This window comes from Panthera pardus, unplaced genomic scaffold (genome assembly GCF_024362965.1).
Source record: "Panthera pardus isolate Hobbes unplaced genomic scaffold, ASM2436296v1 HiC_scaffold_3, whole genome shotgun sequence".
Classification (NCBI taxonomy): Eukaryota; Metazoa; Chordata; class Mammalia; order Carnivora; family Felidae; genus Panthera; species Panthera pardus.
Genome location: NW_026526876.1, coordinates 57,334,012 through 57,349,148, shown reverse-complemented (window position 1 = coordinate 57,349,148; position 15,137 = coordinate 57,334,012). Strand labels below are relative to the sequence as shown.

Below are 15,137 nucleotides of genomic sequence, written 5' to 3'. Positions count from 1 at the left end.
TTTCAGTTCTGGCCACACACTTCCCCTATCTCTCCCATCCCTCCCTGAGCCAGTTGTCTAGATTAAGCCTGGTATCACTTTAGGAATCCTAAACCCACGCATATGTAGGTTGTGTCTGGAATTCAGGACCCTGATTTGGATGAAATACATGAGGTGTCCAGGGGGCCATTTAAGGAGGCACTCACTCACAGACGCTGACCCACACTTGCATGGGCCTGAGCAAGAGGGCCCGCTTACAGCAACCTGGGTGCCTCACATATCTCACCTCAATCCCAGCCCTGCTGAAATTGGCTTTTATTTTCACGGGGACTGGGGCCTCATCTGAACTCTAGCCTCTTTGGCAGTGATCCTGACAACTTGCCTGGTCTTTTCCAGTCTCCTTTGCTCAAGGACCTAGACTATATACTAGATGGACTCTGAAATCAGACATGATCTCAGGTTCAAGTCCTATCTTCACCACTTGTTACTTAAGCTCTCTGAACCTCATCTCTACAGTCTGTCCCCATCTCTACAAAAGGATGACAGCACATGCCTCTCTAGGTTTTGGAAAATATTACATAAGAGAATATGGGTAAAGTATCTGGCATGCAGTAAGCATGCCATGAGTGGTATTATTGAGAACAATTTCATAGGCTTCAAAAATATAAAACACTCAGGTGTTAGCTAAGGACTGAGAGTATGGGCTCAAAGCTAGTGTAGGAGGATTCAGGGTAACTAAGAGGAAGGACTTCTTGACTATGGAGGGTCTGCAGAGAGATGTGGAATCAGTGCTGAAGGAGGACTTTAAAAACAGAAGTGCTTCTCATCTGCCATGGATGATTTGGATGTGGTCCCATTGAAGAGGGCAGCACGGCCAGCATGCTCATTTACAGTTCCTTCTACTGAAGGAATATGTAGGATTGGCAAGGAAATCCCCAGGGACTTAAAAAAAAAATTAGTGCTGACATATTAATACTAATTAATATTAAACACTAAATTAATACTATTAAATAGTTTCACTAGAAGGACCAATTTAAAGATGACATCAACAGAAGGGCCAGAGAAAAATTTCACTGTTTAGAGTACCATAAAAGTAAAGTAAAAGAATGAGAAGGCTTCCAAACCCCACTACGTGTCTCCTCGTCTTCAGGAAGAAGAGCTCTGTGCTCCGCCCATGCGGGGCAATTTCTATTACACAACTTTCAAATGTCCACCTTGACAACTTAAGCATTTCATTCAGAATTTCTTCCTTCTCTCATTCTTATTTCTTTTGCAGCAGCTTAGGTTTATTTTCCCTAATTTTGTGCTCAATGGAAACAGTCAACATGAGGTGATCTTCTTCCAGGGGCTTCATCTACTTACAGGAAAAGGATGAAGTCTCTAGTCAACTCTTCCCTAGGATTAAGGAATCTCAGTGTCCTTTTTCTCTTTACTTTCTTCTCCCTGAGTATAGTCAAGCAGGTTATCTATAGCTTTAGGCCTCACCCATGGATGGTGCACAAGGAACACAGGTCAGAATATGTGTGTGGGACCATTACTCACTTTGCTTTAGAGATGAATTTGTAAGTGTCATTCCAGTAAGCCAGGAGATCCGTTGCCTCTTCGTCATATACGCGGATGTTATGATACTCAAAGACTCCTGGGAAGAAGTTATCTATCTCTCGAGTGACATTCAAGATATAGCGCACCCTGTGAGGAAACCAAGGGAGAATATGGGCTCTACTACTAGGTTCCTCTTGAGTTGTTAAAATTACCAGAAAGATAGTTTATTCTTTGGAAGTCATTTGTATTAAATCACGACTATTAACATCTACCTCAAGGAAAAAAAAAAAAAACCAGGAAAGGGAAAAATCTCCTTTACCTTTCTAAATGTCAGATTTTGCTCTATTACTCTCTCTAAACTACAAGAAAGGCAAAAGAGGTGAGGGATGGGAGGGTCAGAGGAAAGTTGGACCTAAAACTCTCTTAACTCTCTAAGCTGCATTCCTGGCCACCACAGCAGGAGATGTGTCTGAGTTCTCCCATACCGAGAGGCTTGCAGAAAAGGGTTTCTGTATCATAAATTTCTTCTGCTCTCTCTCTCTCACTGCACAACTTCAATAAATGCTTGGGTCTAGTTTGCCACAGGGTTATCTTTTCTCAGTGCTGTGTGGACTTAAACAATACTGGAGTTTACTCCAGCAACACAACACAGACTTACTTATTTCTCTCTGTAGAAGCCGCTTCCTTCTTAGAACTACACATGGGTTCTTACAAACCCAATCTCTGAAGTCAGAGAAATGACTACAGAGAGACAGAGAGAGAGAGTCATAGTTAACCAATTCTGTGGTTAAGTTCCAGAGATCAAAATTTTTCTGAAACATTTGAATCTCGGCATCAAAGTCCATTACTACAAAGAATTTTTTTCCTTTTTAATTTAAAAAGCAAGCATACGCAATTGTGGAAAACAGTATGTACAGTTACTCTACAGCATATTCCTCTCTGAGGTATAAATCCAAAAGAAATGAAAACATAAGTCTACCCCAAAATTTGTGTGTGAATGGTCACAGCATTCATACATTAATAGCTAAAAAGTGGCAACAACTCAAATGTCCATCAACTGACAAATGTGGTATTTCCAAACAATGGAACATTACTTGGCAATAAAAAAGGGAATGAAGTTACTAATACATGTTTCAACATTGATAGATCTTGAAAATATAATGTTAAGTGGAAGATACTATTCTTTTTTTTTTTAATTGTTTTTTCAACGTTTATTTATTTTTGAGACAGAGAGAGACAGAGCATGAACAGGGGAGGGTCAGAGAGAGGGAGACACAGAATCTGAAACAGGCTCCAGGCTCCGAGCTGTCAGCACAGAGTCCGACGCGGGGCTCGAACTCACGGACCGCGAGATCATGACCTGAGCCGAAGTCGGCTGCTTAACCGACTGAGCCACCCAGGCGCCCTGGAAGATACTATTCTTAAAAAACCACATATTATATGATTCCATTTAAATGGAATGTCCAGAATAGGTAAACGTATAGAGACAGAAAGTAGACTGATTAGTAGTTTCTAGAAGCTGGGGGAAAAAGGGTACAGGATTTCTTTTTCGGGTTAAAAAAATGTAAATTAATACCATGGTAATAAATACCATTTAAGTGTACATTTTAAAGTATATTTATTTGAGAGAGGGATGACAGAAGGCAGGGAGGGGAGGGAGGGAGGGAGAGAGAAGGAGAGAGACGGAGAGAGAGGGAGAGAGGGAGAGAAGGAGGGAGAGAGAGGGAGGGGGGGGAGAGGGAGGGAGGGAGAGAGGGAGAGAGAGAGAGAGAGAGAGAGAGAGCGAGCGAGCATGTGCAAGCTGGGGAGGGGTAGAGAGAATCCCAGGCAAGCTTCTCATTGTCAGCCTGGAGCCTGATGTGGGGCTCGAACCCATGAACCATGAGATCATAACCTCAGTTGAAATCAAGAGTTGGACACCTAACCAAATGAGCCATCCAGGTGCCCCAAAGTATACATTTTAAATGAGTGAACTATATGTGAATTTTATCTCAATATAATGGTCAGAAAAAAAAAAAAGGAAAGCACGCTTATTTTATTTAAAACAAAAATGGAACCACCTCCCACCTCTAATCCCATACTTTAGTAATAGATTACGGCAGTACAAGGTTTCCCAATCCTATTCATTACAGAACTCTACACAGCCACTACCAATTGAGATTAGCACCCCCTGAAATTTGTTTGCCACCTCTATATGGAGTAGCACTTTACTTGGGGTTCTGAAGTCAGTAAGATTGGGTGAAAATGGTCTTATGTAAAAATTAAACTTGAATATCCCTTAAATCATCCACAAGGGGCAGTATACATGTTTTGTAACTGTAATTCTTAATCCACAAGAGTTTAAGAACCGGTGAATTTATGAAACAAGATCTAAGTAGATGTCTGAGCATCTAACTATACTGTTTTTTAAGATAGATCATCTGTGTTTTATAATTTAGCATTTTAAGCAGTAAATGAGATGAACAGGTATCATCTCCACTGATCTTGTCAAAGTGTATTCTAAACTCAAAGATGTATGCATGATGTAATTTCAATGCATTTGCCAGGCAACAGCTGCATCAAGTCTCAGAAAATACTGTATCTCTGTGCTAGTTTCTGGCAAGTCAGTCAATTTTTCTATTATTCCTTCACATTTACTGAGCACCCCCTTGGTATAAAGCTCTGAGTAAGGTAGACGTACGTTTTACACAAAACTAAGATACAGTCTCTATTTTCAAGAACTCTAGACTCAATTCTAATCAATTTAAAATTTCTAAGTTCTCTTTATTTTCATATCTTAAATTAAGTAATAACCAGATTCACAGGCCCCCTTCTCTCAACCCAAGAACTCTTTGTATAATTCTTTGGCTTAAGTCTTGTCCCAAATTCACGTTAACAATTAGGATATATCTTTCTTTTGAGGGAGAAGTAGGGAGTATGTATCTAATCATGTTAAAGATAACCAGAAGGCTGACTTACAGCTGAGAAAACAGGCAGCCATCACTACTTCTGGGTTTCAGTAGGTCTGATCGCTGTCCACAATCAAGTTACGTGTGGCCAATTTTCAGACATGACTTTCTCTTCTTTTACTGGGATAATTTGGCCTCCTAAGGCCAAATTCAATGAAAAATTTAGGTATTAGCTAAGAAGTAAAAAGGTTAGAAGAATGGCAGCTTTTTGGTTGCTGAATGTTCATGGTCGTCTCAACAGCTACAATCAAACTCAATAACCATGCTGCTCAGGGGCACATTTCTTAATACAAGGTAGAATGTATTCTTGTTCAATTTCAGAAGCTTGTCCACTTTATATTTAAAACCTACTTAGGGGCACTTGGCTGGCTCAGTCTGTGGAACATGCAATGCCTGAAATTGGGGTTGTGGGTTCGACCCCACGTTGGGTATGGAGATTGCTTAAAAGTAAAATCTTAAAAACAAACAAACAAAAAACTACTTAGACTTCAAGCACCTTACTAAAAAAGGATGGGACTGAGTCTTATTTTTCTTTGGATTCCTAGTATCTAGCACTGTACCTAGTCCACAGAAAATGATCAATAAATGTTGATGAATAGCTGTGAACCCAACATATGCAGTTCTGTGTACTCTTACATAAAAAATAGGAACCAAAGGTAAAACTATGAAGACAAGTAAAAAGATCAGTGGTTGCCAGAAGTGGGAGTGGGAATAAATGGTCAGAAGAGGATTTTTAGGGCATTGAAAATACTCTGTATGATACCATAATGACGGATGCACGATATTATACATCTGTCCAAAGCCACAGAATGTACACCACCACCAGTGAACTGTACAGTAAATATGGCCTTTGGGTGATTATAATGTATCAATGTAAGTTCATCAATTGTTAACACATGCAACCCCTTTGGTGGGGATGGTGTTAATGGGAGAGGCTATGCATGTGTGGCGGCAGGGGGATATGGGAAATCTCTGTACCTTTCCCTCAATTTTGCTGTGAACCTCAAACTGTTCTAAAAACAAACAAAAGGGACCAATAACTACATTTGGTTTTAAAACAGTGCAAAAGACATGCACATCTGTTTTGGAAAGCCTTTCCATTGAAACAGAAGATCTTTCTTAGGAGGTGTTGGATGAAGCAGTGGGATAACAGCCACTTAAATTTTTATTAGATTCCACCTGATTAGAATCAACTGGAAGCAACTCTTAAGCTTAAAGTTACTCACTGACACCATATTTAACAGGAAAAAGTAAAGAACAAACAGTGATTTCAGTCATGGGGTTGAAAGCAACTGTTGTGTGTGCTTACCCTCGGTTTTGTAAATCCTCTAAATTTGAGGCATTCCATTCAGAGCCCTGTGGAACCAAAAAAACAAGGTTAGAGAGTATTAGCAAATGAACAAAATACAATATTTGAAAAGGTGTCATATGAGGGAAGAAGCAGATCCAATAACATCTATCACATTTCCTCTCTGTAACTCAGGTACTTCGTATGTTATAACAATTAGTTTTCACAAATGAAAGTGTAAAAAAGTTATTTTCATTTTTACAGATAAGAAAACCAACTCCCATAGAATTCAAATAATTTTTGCTCAAGATCATACTCTGGAAAGCTGTCTTTGATCATACTCCAATTAAGTTAAATGTCATCTGTTTTTCTGGTTTATAGTATTCTTATTTCTTTCAAAGGTATGTATCACAATTTCTACTTGTATATTTATTAGTTTCTTTACTACCTCTCTCCTCCACTATAATATAAGCTTCCTGAGGACAGCTTGTTGCCTATGGAAACCCCTGAACAGTGAGTGCCTGGCACCTGGTAGGTACTGAATAAACGTGTTAAATGAACAAAGTGGCATTATTATGAATTAAACCTAGATTTCATTCTAAAGCCCACATTCTTTCTAGTGTATTATATTACATCAAAGGATAGCTAAATAGTAGCTTCTGTTAAATGAGGGAAATATGATAATGCAAAACTTAAAAAAGGGAGGGTTGTACAGATTATTTGGAGATCAATTTTTCATATTTTGCCACATTTGCTTTCTCTCTTCCCTTTCTTTCAGTATATATCATACTTTTTTCTCCTGAACCATTTGAAAGTAATTTGAGCAATCATGACACTTCAATACTTGACCATGTATTGCTTATGAACAAGAACATTTTCCTATTCCCATTTTTACAACTAAGAAAGAGAACACTAACACAATGATATTCTAATACATTATATTTGAATTTCAAAAACTGACCTCTCAAACTATTCTTTATATTCATCCAATCAAGAATCATACTTTACAAGGGGTGCCTGGGTGGCTCAGTTGGTTGAGTGTCTGGCTTTGGCTCAGGTCATGATCTCCTGGTTTGAGCACCATGTCGGGGTCTGTGCTGACAGCTCAGAGCCTGGAGCCTGCTTCAGATTCTGGGTCTCCCGCTCTCTCTGCCCCTCCCCCGCTCATACTTGTCTCTCTCAAAAATAAATAAAACATTAAAAAAATTATACTTTGCATTTAGTTGCCATGTCTCTTTCTCATTTAATCTGGCCTTGGACAGTCCACCCGGACTTTGTTTTTCATGATGACATTTTTGTAGACTACAGGTCTGTAATCTTGGAGAACTCTTCACAATCTGGATTTGTCTGATTTGTTTCCTGCTGATTAGATTCAGGTCAAACATTCTTGGCAAGAATATTACAAGGATGATGCTGTGTATTTCCTATTGCATGAAATCTTGAGGCACACAATGTCAGTTTGTCTCATTATTTGTCATGCTGAGTTTGAATTCTTGCTAGGTTCCCTTGTATCTGCCACATCCCACTATTGTAAAGGTTCCTTTACAATTACTAGTTATCTATAGGTATTAATGATCTTTTTTTTTTTTTTAATGTTTATTTTTGAGAGAGAGAGAGAGAGCAAGCGAGTGAGTGAGTGTGAGTCGGGGAGGGGCAGAGAGAGAGGGAGACACAGAATCCGAAGCAGGCTCCAGGCTCTGAGCTGTCAGCACAGAGCCTGACGTGGGGCTTGAACCCACAAACTGCGAGATCATGACCTAAGCTGAAGTCTGATGCCTCGCCAACTGAGCCACCCAGGTGCCCCAGTATTAGTGATTTCTGAAGTCATGTGAATATCCTGTTTCACAACAATCTCTTACTCTATAGTTTTGGCATCAGCTGCTGACCTTGCCCAAATTACTTTACTGGAGGTTTACAAAATGGTAGTTTTCTAATTTTATCATTCCTTCTGCATTCCTACCTGCATTCTTCTGTAAAGGAGAGCTTCACCTAATCATTCCTTCCACACTCTGAACTCTTGAATTCTTTTTGCATTTAGAATGTTTTTATCCACTACCATTTTTTTTGACACTCAAATTGTCCTGAATTGGCCAGTGGGAATCTCTTCAAGTAAGCAAGCTCCTTTTGATATTGACCCCACTAGTCTTTGACCCCACTACTTCCTTGCTTCCTAGTTTAAGAGTTGTTCCAGAATCACTCTGTGAGTGGAATTAGCCATTTCCCCAAGGAGTCCTGGTTTTAGCAAAGAATGGTATTTTGTAATCAAGATCTGGACATTAATTAGATATGTTTAGAAGTATGGATCATTGCTTCTAAACTTTCCAGTGGACAGAGCTAGGAAATATTTTTTAAAAAAATATTGAATTTACATTGGTACCTCCAGTTCAAATTTAACACCACAAGGTACTTCCTTTCTTTCTTGCCCCTTTGCCATCATTTATAGCTCCCTATTCCACTGGGATAACCTTGGTTTCCAACAACTCATTTGCTCTATTTACAAAATAGTTTCAACATTATTTTTCCAATACCAATTACACCAATTACAAACCCATTAAGTTCAAATTTTCTGGGGTGTCTGGGTGAATTGGTTGAGTAAGCATCTGACTTCAGCTTAGGTCATGACCTCATGGTTCGTGAGTTCAAGTCCCGCACTGGGCTCTGCAATGATGGTGTGGAACCTGCTTGTGATTCTTTCTCCCTCTCTCTCTCTGCCCCACACGGACTCGTGCTCTCTCAAACATTTTTTTCTTTCTTTGCAGTTTTTTTTTCCTCTTCCCATGAAGAGGTTAAGTCAGAATATAATGCTGAAAGTTACTTGAATTAATTTCTTTCTGTGAAATTACCCATTTGATATACATTTGGATTCATTTGCTCCTGTTTGTATTCAATTTTAGGGTGTGATTTTTCCATTCTTTTCCATTTGATTTTGAATATGCAAAACTTTCATAAGACTGAAAGTCAAAAGTTTATTAAAAGGTAAACTTGAACCCTCACTCCTACTCCAATCTTCCCAAGAGAAACCACTGTAACTAGTTTCCGGTTTATTCTACCTATGTTCTAAGCAAATACGCCCTTATTATCACTTGTTCCTTATGTAAAAGTAGTATACAATACATATGTTTGTTCTTTGCTTGCTTCACTTGACAATATAGCCTCAGAACCACTCCACAGCACAGTTCAGAGACCTTCCTTACTCTTTCTTACACCTACATAGCACTTCATTGGATAGTCATAGAATAGTTGATTCACCTAGTCTCCTGTGAATGATGTTTCATATCTGTGGAAGTGAGACTGTTGAGCCAATGAGCAGTTTTGTTGGGCATTGCTCAATTCCTCTCCACAGAGGCTGAGACAATCTGCATTCCCATAGCAATGTAGGGAGAGTGCCCCTTTTTTTCCCCAGAGCCTTGCCAACAAAACCTGGGGTTAGGCTTCTGAATTTCTGCCAGTCTGACAGGTGTAAAATGTTACCTCAGTGTAATTTCAATTTGCATTTCTCTTAAAAGTGAGCAACTTTTCAATGTTTCAGGCTCATTTTCTATCTTTGGACTATCTGTTCATCTCTTTTGAAAAGGCAAACATTTAAAATAATTTACCTATTTTCGAATTATGTATGAAATGGAATTTAGCATTACAAGACTCAGGTTCAAATCTCAACTCCCCATTCTACTGTGGGGCACTGAGCAAACTGCTTAACCTGTCTTCACTTTCCTTATCCATAAAATGGAACATTCCTCCCACCCTAGTCCTATATACCTAATGGGTACATTCTCAAATTATAAAGTTTTTCCTAATTCCTTCTGCCTGTGAGAACACACAGAGAAGTTAATGACCCAGAAGATGGCTGTCGCCTGACCATGCAGGTGCCCTGATCTCAGACTTTAGCTTACAGAACTTTGAGAAGTTTCTATTGTTTATAAGTCCCTGTTGCTCCCCATCCTTGTCAAAACAAAACAAACCCAAAACGTTTCACCCATATTAAAATGGAAAAACTCTCTTTCCATCATGAATTCTTTTCTAGACACTCTCCTTTTTTCCCTTCCCTTGCCAAGATTCATAGAAATCTAATCCCTTGCCAACATTCATAGAAATATAATCTAATACCTTCTTTGATTACTCATTTCCCATAAGTCTCAACCCACAGCACTGTGGCTTTTGCCCTCACTACTATTGCTAATGTTACTAATGACCTCTTCTAATTGTCTAACCCAGGGGTCACTTTTGTGTCTTTATCTCATTGGCCTTCCATGAATATCTATCTGATAGGATTCATTACTCCCTCCTTGTAGAATTAAAAAAAAATTTTTTTTAACATTTATTTATTTTTGAGACAGAGAGAGAGACAGAGCATGAACGGGGGAGGGGCAGAGAGAGAGGGAGACACAGAATCGGAAGCAGGCTCCAGGCTCTGGGCCATCAGCCCAGAGCCCGATGCGGGGCTCAAACTCACGGACCGTGAGATCGTGACCTGAGCTGAAGTCGGACGCTTAACCGACTGAGCCACCCAGGCGCCCCTCTCCTTGTAGAATTAGATCAGACTGCACAAATATCTAGCCTCTTGTCTGGTACAAAAGAGAGGGTCAACAAATATTTGTTGAATGAATGATCAAATAAGACAAATAAATGAAACACTCTGAAACTGTAAAGTGTTATGCAAGCACTATCATTGTATTACAAGTGATATGTAATTTAATTTGGCTGTTGAACTGGGAGACAGATCAAGGAGGCTGTGAAGGTGCATTTAGGTAAATGGACTAATGGACAACTGATATTTTCTACAGACCAGGGCTCAGCTGACTTGCCTTAAAAAAATATGGGACATTCTGAAGGCTCTGTGCTCAACCTTAGGAAATAAGCTCCCACACCAAAGAAAGAGGTTAAGAACTATAAAGGATTCAAGGAGACAGAAGCAAGCCATAAGGGTTGAGTGGCTAAACGGTAGCCAGGGAAATGTGACCACTTCACTTCTTAATTTAGAAATCTAAATCCTCTGTGGAACTCTGTCCAGCTAGATGGAAATAACCCTTACGCGATGGGAAAAGTCCATGGTTTTCATCTACCTGTCCAGAGAAAATTCAATCTGACAATCTGAAATGGCACATATCCAGAAACAAAAGAAATTAAAAGCTTTGGCTACTGACTGACTCAGTGAAGTCCATATAACGTGACTTGGGTTGTGCTTAGGGTTGCTTCAGGTTCAACTTGAAAGAAAGAACTGGAGTCTATGTGGTGTAATTACTTTTCTGTCCTCAATATAAATGCCATGCATATTAGCCACCTGGGGCCCTCCACAGACTCCATCTATTTTTTTCCTCCATGCTTCTCAGGCTTACAATGACACAATTCCAAGGGGTTTTTCCACTATGTTCTATGTAATTATGCAAAGTATATTCTAATCTTACTGAAGTGTAAGATGAAATCTTGGGACTATAATACATTCTTTTTTTTTTTTTTTTTTTTTTAACGTTTGTTTATTTTTGAGACAGAGAGAGACAGAGCGTGAACGGGGGAGGGTCAGAGAGAGGGAGACACAGAATCTGAAACAGGCTCCAGGCTCTGAGCTGTCAGCACAGAGCCCGACGCGGGGCTTGAACTCATGGACCGCGAGATCATGACCTGACCCGAAGTCGGCCGCTTAACCGACTGAGCCACCCAGGCGCCCCAATACATTCTTAAGTAAGTTCATTTCCATCTTTCACTCTTGTTCCCCTATACTGTGCCATTCCCAGAGACCCAAGTGATTAATTCCTTTCTTTCTTTCTAAAAATAAATATTTTTTAAGTAGGCTTCACGCCCAATGTAGGACTCGAACGCATGACCTGAGATCAAGTTGCACGCTCTACCAACTGAGCTAGCCAGGCGCCCCCAAGTGATTAATTTCTTCTCAAATGTCATCCTCAGGAAATAGCCTTGTGAGGGTCCAAATGTTCCAAGCAAAATAGAAGAGAGCACATTTATAGCACCTAAAGGAAGACTGTATTGGGGTTCTGCTAGGATCAGTATAACGTGATATCATCTCCAGGGATTGGTATCCTGTCCATATCTTCTTCATCATACGACACCAACAGCCTCAATATTGTGAATCAAATTATTGAGACAACCAGGCACAACATCTCTAATTAATTTTTCCTTCCGAGAAAAGTTTATGCTATACATCTTCAGGTGAGGGACAAAATCATGAAGGATTAAAATAGCCCATCTGTTTTAAGTTCTATCTGTTCATATACCCTCCATTTCTCTGCACCTACAGAAGTAACTACAATTTGAGGCTTAATTTTTCTTTGGAAATGAAACATTATTTTAAAAGGAGCTGTAATGTCAAATATTGAAAAATATTACAATCAGCAATAAAAATCAACTAGTTTTTTATTCATGAACAAAATTATTGGTTGTGTCCAATATTCCTGTTTCCCTTGTTCAACTAAGAAAGCTGCCTGCCTTTCAGCAAAGGGTCTCTGTTCACATTTAGCTTTTTCTCAGCCAATGGGACAACATCCAGGAGAGCTGTTGATATTAAGACTTGATTGGGCAAAGGCTTCCAGCTCAGAGAAGTGGTACACTCTTAAGGATGTGGAAGAACTTTTTCTGGAAATGCCCTGGCTTCCAACCAATCAATCCTCTCTTCTTGCTGAAGGTTTTCTTTAAACTATGCTCTATACTTTTCTCCATACCAGCTGGACACCTTTCTAAATAAACATCTCTGTGCAGTGCACTGCAGAGCTGAGCATTCTTTTGAAGGGAGGGGAAAAATCCTGCTGCCTCCCTTCACGCAATCTGCTTTGCACTCCAGGCATGGCAGCTAAGCACAAGATGAAATGACTTTGCAGAAAACTAACACCACCACTTGCAGCTTGGATAAGACCTTTTTCCGTGTCAATTGCTGGAAAAGCCAGCAGAGCACAGACTCACTGGAGAAGAGACAGGGGTTTGGATATAGGATATGGTGGTTCAAACAAGGGGAGGAAGCCATTGGGGAAGAAGTGTTCATGTACCCATTTTGTGCATAAGAGTTAAATTTCAGAATTCTCCAGTTGAAAGTTTTTCCCAAATAAGAGAAATATTCAGAATGGAGAGAACATGTCCATTTCCTAGAAAATGGAATTATATGTGAAGCTGAGATTTCCCCTTTTTCAAAAATCTATAGATACATATTAAAAAAATAAAAAAAGACTAATATAACAAAAGATATCAGTGCTTACCTCTTTTGGTGATGAGCAAATGTTATGTTATTTATAGCTTTCTGAAATTGTCTAACTTTTCTACAATGAACGTGAATTATTTTTGTAATGAATAAAAAACCCAAGACAGAAGAATATGCCAATAATCATGCTAAGTGACATAAGTCAGAGAAAGACAAGTATCATATGATTTCACTTATATGTGGAATATAAAAAGCAAACAAATAAAACCCAACTCAAATACAGAGAACGAACTGGTGGTTGCCAGAGGAAAGCTGGATGGGGAAATAGATAAAGGGGATCAAGAGTTACAAACTTCTGCACTTGGGTGGCTCAGCTGGTTAAGCGTCTGACTTCGGCTCAGGTCAGGATCTCATGGTTTGTGAGTTCGAGCCCCACAGGTTCTCTACTGTCAGCACAGAGCCTGCTTCAGATCTTCTGTCCCCCTCTCTCTGCCCCTCCCCTGCTTGCATTTTCTCTCTCTCAAGATAAATTAATAAGCTTAAAAAAATAGTTCAAGAGTTACAAACTTCCAGTCATAAATTACAGACATGAAAATGTACAGGATAGGAAATACAGTCAATAATATTGTAATAATGTCGTATGGTGACAGATGGTGACTGCAGTTATTGTGGTGAGCACTGAGTAATGTATAAAACTGTCGAATCAACAATGTTGTACACCTGAAACATTACATTGTATGGTAATTAAATTATACTTCAATAAAAAAATAAATAGAAAAGAATGGACTTTGTGTAGCTCACTAATAAGCAGTCTAAGCTTTCTATAATGATCATGAATCATTTTTATAATAAGTAAAAACACCCAAGACAGAAGAATATGCCAATAATCACGAAATAACAGGATCAATATACTGGTAGAAATACTGAAATGCATTTGATTAGGGACTCTAGTCTGGGAAGAACTGGATTGTTTTTTCTGCTAAGAGTACTATTAAATTTTCTCTATTTGTCCTAAAATAAGTCAAGGAGAAGGTAGTTCTTGAGCGGGTGGCATCAGAGACACAGGGAAGTATACCTGAAGTTAAACAGGTTGAATAGTCAGATATTAATTATATTTCATAGTCATCATGTCTACGTCCTTTTTGGTATTAAAATATAAGCTAATGGAAAAGTGACTTCCAAGTTTATAGCTCTGGTCACTTTCTAACATGAGCTATTTTTGGCTACAGGCACTTGCCCTTCATAAAAATTAGTCATGTTACATAGACACAGTCAGGGGCAGGATCCATTTGAATGAGTGACTCATAAGTTTTCTATAGAGAACACAAAAATTCTTTCCAATAATACAACAGCAGGGAACCCTTGTGGAGGTACACACAAAAGACAACAAAGTCAAGTGCTTTACAAATGGAAAGGTCAATGACAGCTTTGTAGTATGATCTACACTTAGACATGGCACCACACATTGGTCAAGTTAAAGTAATGGAAAAAAAGTTCCTTTTCCAGCTCACAGCTTTTCATGAGTAATTTCATAGCTATACACCACTGTGAATCACTCTACAAGCACACACAGAGCGTCAAAAAGTTAATTCAGGGCACAAGCCTTCAATGGCATAAAATCTGACTGCTTGGTGACATAAACTCTTGAATATTCAGGGTGAGATGATCCAATTTAGCCAGTTGCTGTGCATTTATTCCTCTTATCTCCTGTTCCTCAGCTTCTAGTCATTTCACAAATGTCCTTACCGGAGAAAGGAAGTGAAATTCAAACCAAATCAATTTAGTTTCTGGTTATTAGCATTTTTGGTCAAAGTGTGTGGGAAGTGGAAACAAAACAAAGTTTTGACGTTCCCCACTGATTTTAATGACCCTTTTAACCTCATTCCCACTACCATGTATAGATGAAAACTAAAACTCTTAACATTTGGGAAGAAAATGGGTCTTAGGATTGCAGAAGGTTTCCCAATCCATCAGTCAGAAAGGTGTCCTTGGGCTAACCGCAGGTCATTAAATGTTCAGGAACCACAAAAAACAATTTTAAGTCACTGAAATTTTAGCAATCACAAAAGTATTTGGGGAACTCAAAATGTGGCTATAAGGTTCCAAATGTTTAAAAGTCCAATAGCATCTCAGTTATAAGTAGTTCCCACCTGCTCTGCTCAGATATATTAGACCTTAGGCAAATTTGGCAGATTTGAAAGAGTGATGACCTCAAAGGATCATTCTATTTGGATACATT

General features: G+C 39.1%; 1 protein-coding gene across 6 annotated transcripts in view; it reads right to left on the bottom strand.

Moving 5' to 3' along the window:
• Positions 1-15,137, bottom strand: part of SSH2 (slingshot protein phosphatase 2) — a 255,271-nt gene that overhangs the window by 21,292 nt on the left and 218,842 nt on the right. For all 6 annotated transcript variants that reach the window (XM_019429697.2, XM_019429698.2, XM_019429700.2 and 3 more), the window contains 2 exons: positions 5,779-5,825; positions 1,522-1,668 (listed from right to left, as the gene is read on the bottom strand). In XM_019429697.2, coding sequence (XP_019285242.2) covers positions 1,522-1,668; positions 5,779-5,825 — 194 coding nt within the window. The remainder of the gene's footprint in view (positions 1-1,521; positions 1,669-5,778; positions 5,826-15,137) is intronic.